The following is an 8,024-nucleotide window of genomic DNA, read 5'->3' on the forward strand; positions in this document are numbered from 1 at the left end:
CCTTTCGGTGTTGCTGAGCTGGCCAGAGGATTTCTTCTTTTTAAGAAACTTTGTACACATTGGCGATTTGGCCATTAAAGGCTTTTTTTCACCAACATTTCTGTTAACCTTATATTGAGAGTTCCAGTGAAACAAATACAAGTTTAGCACATGGAATTAACTCGTGCTATTTTATCTGCTCCAGTTTTCATAAATTATGGCAACAGACCTTGCAAGATCACAAAACTGTGTCTGAGTGTCTGAAAAGGAAGGACCATGTATAAAAATAGCTGTATATTAACTGCGTTAAGGGTCTTGGTTAACCCCTTGAATGAAAACAAGAATATTCTTATCTGAATACTTATGGGCCAAACTATAAAACACAAAGTCATTCATCTGACTGCAGAGTTTCTTAGCTATGATTTCTACTTTGTCATTAATACTTGCAGATATCAGGAACTCAAAGCACAACAGAGAAAAGGGGACTCCTTGCAGGTGAGTACTTCCATCAGTCAAAGGCCGACTGGTTTAAAGGTTTTCAGACAGAATTTCATTGATTCAAACTTGTTTTTAAACAGAGCACTCAGGACAAATCAGAACCCAGCGATCACAAAAATGATGGTGAGATCATTGACAGTTTGACAAACAAACAGAAAATATCAGGACACGCAACATTCAAAAAGTCTCCCTAAAACAAATGCTTCTTCAATCTGCTTTAAGGGTCCAAAGAGGAAGTCCCAGAGAAAAATGGAAGCCATGAGGATGAAATTTCAGAAAAACCATCCAGTGAGAAGCCATCTAAAAAGTCTGTTCTGTGCGTTATACTGTGAAGCAGTTACAGCTCATGTTGTCATTAAATGAACTGGACTGTCACGCACAACAACGTTAACATTCATTATTCAAGTGTCAAACTCGTGGGCTTTTTTTGAAAAGCAGACGAGGTCAAATTTCCCTTTTGAATAACAAATGCTAAGCTGCTGTCAGTTTTGAACTCAAATGTGTTTGTTCGTTCAAGCTGACTGAGAACTAGCACGGTTTGGTAGTTATCGGCGTGAATTCTTTTGCAGTATTACACGACAACACCTGAATTCATTTGTACAGTACAACATTTGTACCATGGGCTTTTGACATGTAGACAAACAAACAAACCAAAAAACACAACAAGTAGAACACATTTAAGTCGACAAATTACACATTCATCAAGCCAGTTTTTTTAAACCAGTGGCTCATCTGCAATCACACATTTCACATCAGTAAACACTGTGCTCAGTAGTTTGGGGTCACTTAATGCGTCTTTGTTTCTGAGTCAAAAAAAATGCTTGTTTTCATTTAATATGAAATGTTGATGAAAAGGTTGTAGAATCAGGAGAATTTAAAATCATAACTTATGATTGCAGCAATGTTGTTCATGTATTACAAACACACTGCTACCTACCACAAATGTATCAAATTTATCATGTTAGCACAGCTGAAAACTGTTGTACCCTTTAAAGAAGCAGTTTAGTTGGTTTATTGAGTGCATGAAGCTTTGTTGCATTATAGTTTTTAAAATCCTAAAGTTGTTTTACTGGACGTGTTTGAGACTATGATCAAACCGACAGGTGCTGTTGCTCCATACACTTAATGCTTCTGCAATCAGTGGGGGGGAAAAAAATAATCACTTAGCCTTTTCATATGTTGAACTCGCATTATTTAAATCAATGTGCCACTGGAACACTGCAGTAATCATTGCTGAAACAAAATGTCTCTGTATTTTCTAAAAAATATAGAACATGCTGTGTGACCCCAAACTCTTTTTTAAAGCAGCAGTAAACACAGGGAGCTTGCCTTTTTCAGTTCCTCATAATGTTCAATATTGCACTTGTGTTATCTATGAATCACTGAGACTTCCCTCTCTTTAGCTGTACCTAAGTTTTCACAGTTTTTTAAATCTACTGTTGTGCTTTCCCAGTCAGTTACAGCCAGAGAGAAAACACTGGAGGACCACTGCATTTTTTTTTCCAGTAGATATTCTCCAACACAAGACAAGGCCTTTGTTTGACTGAGGATCTCAGTCGCTGTTGCTGCTGCTGTCATCTCTCACCACCATGTTGCTGTACTTCTTCTGCTGCTGCTCTTTGAATGTCTCCTTCACCTTTGCCCTCTTGAGGCCTCCATCCCTGCATGCAGACAGAACTAAACGATTATTCAGTGTCATACGTTTCCCTATGGCCAGGTCATAAAAAAAAAAGAAAAAAAAAAAAGAGCTGACTGACACTTGATTAGCATTCAGACAAAGGACTACATCTTTCTCTGTTACTCTTGTCTGTGAAATCATTAAATTAGAATCACTTTAAAAGGGATGAGGTAAGAGCTTACCATTGCAGATCTACCAGCCCTCCCTGGTGAGCGATGGCTGACTTCACTCTGTTGGCAAACTGGACAGCATCTTCACCCTCCTGACATTTTTTGGGGGAAATAAAACTGTGTGAATCCGTTTATTGTCACAAATAAAAGCAGTTTTATTATAAAGACTAAAGACCAACAGTCAATTTAAGCAAGTTAGGCAAGTTGAAGTCTCAAGAAAACAAATGTGATCCGAGTTAAAGTCCTCCTAAGTCTATACAGATATGTACATAGACTTCATTCATCACATGTTACACACACCTGTTGGTGCATGGCTGGCAGGTACCAGACATTGCATACAAGGGCCCAGCTGGTCATCATCCTCAGCAGGTAACTGACCATGCTGTGCTTGGAACTGTTCCAGAAAGCATCTCCAAACTTTGGGTCATACTAGGAAAAGTTTAAAAAGCACAGAGACAAGCATTAAGTAGCAGAAATGTGTGACCTAAAGGGCTCAAATATATGTGACTGAGAGATGAAGGAGGAATGCTAGACTGGGCTGAAGTACCTTAATGGCGACTGGGTATATTGTTGTTCCAATTTCAAAACTTCCCTTTTTAAACATCATGACAGATGTGTTGTTAATACAAGTTCCTATAGAAACAGGAGATTAAACAGACAGCTGTGTGAGCTTCTTCCAAACCCACATAGAAAATATCTGCTCGTGTGTCACAGCTCAGTGGCCAGACTGCCATCAGACACGGAGCTAAAATAACAGCTCTCACTCAGGCTTTTCTTTGATGATACAAAGATCAAACTGCAGTGGATAAAGTAACTTTATCTGTCTACTTGGTGACGCTTACCCTCTGGAAATATCAATATAGGAAGCTTTTTTTTGTCGTTCACATGGTCTTTCAACCTGGAAACAACAGAACAGGTAATAGAAACCATTTATAAATACACACAATAAAAAATACATTCAACAATTAGAATGAGTGCCTTATTGAGAAGGGATTAAAGTAAAGAGACTGGAATCTAAACTGCAGTGAATCCAGCATCAGCGTTCCAAAACATACTCGTTCTTGTTTTGACGATAATACGTTTCTACTTCCAAGCAAAAGACCTGAAAGAAACGTGTTGAAGTGAGGGAGTGAAATATGAACCTTTTGGTCACTAGATGGCGATCTTTCATCTCTGACCTCTCAAACCAGACATGAGGACAGGATCTCACCATGGCTCTCTGAATAATTCCCATCAGGCCTCCATGGACCTGACCCACCTAGGAAACACATAATGCAAAGAAATAGTTTTACAACAAATCAGTTTCTTTATATGTAAAACTCCAAATAAGTTGATTTGAGGGTGACTTTGCATACCATAGCATAGCAGCCATCTGTGCACAGAATCACAATGTCAATCGGAGAAGTATGATTGGCAACACAGATTCCTCCTTTTTTGGGTTTGTTTTCCCTGCAGAGGAAATGACAACACTGAAATCAAAGACAAAGGGTAAAACCAGTCTTTTTTAAGGATGTGGTACATAACAGGAAAGCATTTGTACCTGTTGTGATAGCGAATCGTGGCAGAGAGTCCTCGAGCACAGATTCTGTAACACATCACGTGGACCAACTCACTGAGCCAGAACTTTATCCTAAAAATAAATATTTACGAGGAAAAAAAATGACACACTGTTGAGAAAAGATTTCCATTATAGTACTTTTTCTAATGTATAAGATAAAAAAAAACAAAACATTTTTAGTCACCTCCAGTTTGGAAGCAATCCAACTGCAGATGTTCCTATTACCAACCAGCTAACACCGATGATGGTCAACGTTATTCTGGAGAGAGAGTGACACATTTCACCTTCAAGCAGCAGGTCAGTTGGAGTTTAGAGTTTTTATTGAAACTTAACAGAAATATAAATTACTGCATGTTATGTAAAAAATGAATTTGAATTGCATATTTTTATGGCATTAACTTCTTCCTCTCATACAGCTTGCAATTTTTTCAGTAGGTTTTAACTCAGTTGAGATCATTTTTAACACAACCAGGTGAGTCTTGACTCCGTCTTCCACATTGCTTCTCTGTGGAGGAAAGAGTAAATTTGGGGTGGGTGGACTCAGTATTTTTCTACCTGAGGGGGGCAAGGATGCAGTATCTCACAATGATGCCAAGGCCATAGACCAGCGTCAGCTTCAGACTTATGTACTGGAAATCATTGTTGGTGCGAGTCAGTAAGTTCCAGGACACCAGCTCCTCAGAAGTGAACCGCTGGGTCACCTGATTTTAAAATAGAAAGTTGACAAACATGACTAAAACATTTTCATTTTAAAATTAAAACCAAGGTTTGCAGATGTGTTAATAAAAAAAAAATGTACCTCATCATCTACAATACTCTCAATCCCTTGTCGGGTGAAATAGAAACAGTCACTTAGTGTAAAATCACCCCCCACTGGTGGTTTTGGGCGACTTCGTCGAAGTTCCTCGAGCTCCTTCTCCATTGATCCATTTTCCCTTTGGATGAGACCTGACACACATGCAAACACACACACAGACACGCAGACACACACAGTGATGCAATTAAACTAGCTGATATGATTTTTTTATATTAGTAACAATCACATAGATAAGTCAACCTTGGCAAACGTCTTAAGGCAATGTTAGGGTTAGAAGATTAAAGAATGTGTCAGGGAGTTCAATCGGGAATGTTGTTCCTGGAAGAGCATTATGTGCTGCACTTTGACAAAACGCATTAAAAAACAACAACAACAAAACATGAGGACTGAAGCCATTCAGAGCATGAACTCAAGATAAAATTCTTTAAAAAGAACAGAACTGAATCTACATCACCTCAGTGTTATATGGCACAACAGGCAGGCATGTAATACTTTTAGTGATAAGATACTGTATCTGGAGTTCTCATCATAGGAGGGACTTTACAAGAAAGAGCAACTCAATTTATGAAATGTGTCGCCTAAAACATGTCCTTAAACGTTCTTACTTGTTTTTGCTTGCAGTCTTTATTAATAATGGTCATACTGAACAGACTGTAAGGCAAACAGGTCTGAGAACAGTTTAAAAACAGCCTCAGCTTGGATCCACATTACCTCATATCTCAGCAGGCAAAGTCCAGAACCTACACTAACACACGCCGTATTCACTCAAAACATTCAGTACAATGTCTGCCCTGTTTCTGTTCTTCAGGGACTTTTACTTCTTGCACTCATTGCTCATGTTAAAAATGTTCGGCTCACACACTTTGAACTTTGGAGAGAGCAATTTTTGCTGACCAAACTGTCTTTCTGTGCTCCAGCATGGGAAACCATCCTGTGAAGCTTGGAGATTGATAAAGAGTTTATTTATTGCATCTTGTGAGATAAGACAAGGTTCCCAGAGCAACTTTACTTATTACCTATCATAAAGGTTACTGAGCCTCAGCGCCACAAAGAGACTTTTTGGTGAAAAATTAGCTGTAGTATGGTAGAAAATATGAACATTTTTCCTTAAGACACAGCAAGTTTTGCTCCGTGAGTATTTTATATGCATGCATTTTTAAAAAAGGCCACTTTAAAGGTAAATCAGTCTATTTTTTATAATGTGGCCATATCATTGCAACATGCCAGCACAGACTTATGATGAAGTATCTGATGAAATCTCATATTGCAGCAGACGCAAAGCTTTCCTTAAACCAAAGTTTCACAATAAGGGATATGACATCAAGTTATCTGTAAAAGAGTGCCCCTGCCTCATTTTCTTTAGATCTATCAATCAAATTTCTTTCTACTTACCATTAGATGAGGAGGGTTTGAGTGTTCCTTCATCTGAATTTGCTTTCTGTATATTCAGAGTGGCCCACTGTGGAGAAAAGACAGCATATATTAATGGCCAAGAATCAAAATCTATCCACCTGCTTAAAGCATATTAACCTATGAGGGACATAAGAATTACGTGTGTTAGTACCTCCAAGGTTTTCACCAGTATGGTCATGTAGATCTCGGAAATGCCCAGTGAGAATCCAAACATGGATGGGATCATGATGAGGATGATTACGAGGTACAGCCAAATCTTCAGTGCCCAAAGGGCTCCCGCCCAGAAATCGTCCATCTCTACTTTATTCCCTGAGTTAAACAAGAGCAGCCCTGTGGCTCAGCTGCATGAGAACAAAGGGGGGAAAGAAAGACTTCACTTTCCTTTCTTTACTTCTTAGACAACGTGGAAACATGTAATCATAACAAGGGGGGGGGGGGGGGGTGAAAAAGACAAACGAAACGCTGAAAGACTCCGGGTCACACTACACGGTACAGGTACACACTGATCCCACGTACAAAAACAATGGCGATCAATAGCACATGTAATCCTTCCAATATAAACAAATCCACAAACTCTGACAGAGCTCCTCTATACTTTAACTACACAGCTACATTTATCCTGTTTCAGATTGTACGAGATCAACTTACCTGTCAAACTTTAGTCCATTTCCTTTCCTACAGCGGGTAATTTAAGAGACTGAACACACACAGAGCAAACACGCCCATTTACTTACTAGAACAAAGTTCATGACCTACAGCGCCTTCCTGTGGACATCTTTGGACACTATCAAAAAGACTGAGGTCTACAGGTTTGATTCATAAAAAGTTTTATATTTTAGTCCATAGGAAGACACTTTAGTCAAACGTAGACCAAACTAACTACTATACTATACTATACAAACTAGTTACTATACAAGTTGACCCTGCTAGGATCACATTTGAAAATACTTTTTGGAGACGTGTTATTTTTGGATGAGTCTGAGCCAGAGGAAGCACTCAAAGCAAATGCCACTAAGGTTGAGTTAAAGTATGTAGATGGAAGCTGCTTCTTATAATACTGAACTTGTATTTACTGATCGTATCATAATTTTTTTAATTTTAAGAAGTAAAGCGTTGTTAAAAATGTAAAAAACAAAACAAACAAAAAAAAAAACACTGTTTGAAAACCGAAAGTTGCTCTTTCATATTTGCCAAGCCTCCGTATATATCAGGCATCCAGGTTGTTTAAAGCTGACATAATTGACTGAAGCGTGAAGAGAATCAGTAATATTAATAAAATGCCTCAGACAACTCACCAGAACACAGGAAAGCCTTAATGAGGAATGTGGCAACAGTCTCTGTGTGGCAGAGCCTCCCTCTCTGACCTAAAACTAACAAAAGGTCCTGATTATTTTCTAGGTTCAGACATTTCACAGTCTGTTGCTCATTACTGTAACAGGGGACTTAAGGGGGGCGGTTTGGGTAACGTCTCTGGGAATGATAAGAGGTTCACTTCATCCTTCTCTGAATGGCGTTCAGTTCATTATGAGAGCTTTCTGCACTACAGCGTTGAAGCTTCGTAAAGATCAATTTTCAAAAGACAGCTGGCTACAGAGAGACACACAGATATTGTGCCATACAGTCTTTAGATTCATTGCAAAATGTTTGGACCTTTTAAACATTTTAAATCTTTGATTGATTACACTGTTTATTGTTAATGAATCAAACAAACTGCTCAGGCTTGAGACTCCAGATGTGTAGTGAAACTCCTGTCAACAACACATTGTTTGCCCTTTATTGGGTGTGTTAGTTGCAGTAAGGCAGTGCCTGTTAGTATGAACGAGCTCATTTTTATTGTAAGTCTCAACACAGACAGCTCACCTCGTGTTTCAAGGTGGTTTTACTGGGTCCTGTTATTGGACCTCCCCAGTG

The 8,024-nt window shown here is 38.8% G+C and overlaps 1 protein-coding gene across 1 annotated transcript; it reads right to left on the reverse strand.

The window, feature by feature from the left end:
• Positions 1-312: 312 nt before the first annotated feature.
• agpat9l (1-acylglycerol-3-phosphate O-acyltransferase 9, like) lies at positions 313-6,826 on the reverse strand. Its single transcript, XM_085367450.1, has 14 exons — positions 6,762-6,826; positions 6,265-6,454; positions 6,093-6,159; positions 4,683-4,831; positions 4,439-4,584; positions 4,068-4,142; positions 3,866-3,955; positions 3,681-3,774; positions 3,468-3,583; positions 3,168-3,223; positions 2,873-2,958; positions 2,626-2,754; positions 2,338-2,417; positions 313-2,138 (listed from the first exon to the last, which is right to left on the reverse strand). The coding sequence occupies exons 2-14, from the start codon at positions 6,406-6,408 to the stop codon at positions 2,030-2,032; spliced, it is 1,341 nt and encodes a 446-aa protein (XP_085223576.1). The 5' UTR covers positions 6,409-6,454; positions 6,762-6,826; the 3' UTR covers positions 313-2,029.
• Positions 6,827-8,024: the final 1,198 nt, after the last annotated feature.

Source organism: Diplotaxodon limnothrissa, linkage group LG12 (assembly GCF_057381915.1).
Source record: "Diplotaxodon limnothrissa isolate DT_005_m linkage group LG12, D_limnothrissa_male_GT1.1, whole genome shotgun sequence".
Lineage (NCBI taxonomy): Eukaryota > Metazoa > Chordata > Actinopteri > Cichliformes > Cichlidae > Diplotaxodon > Diplotaxodon limnothrissa.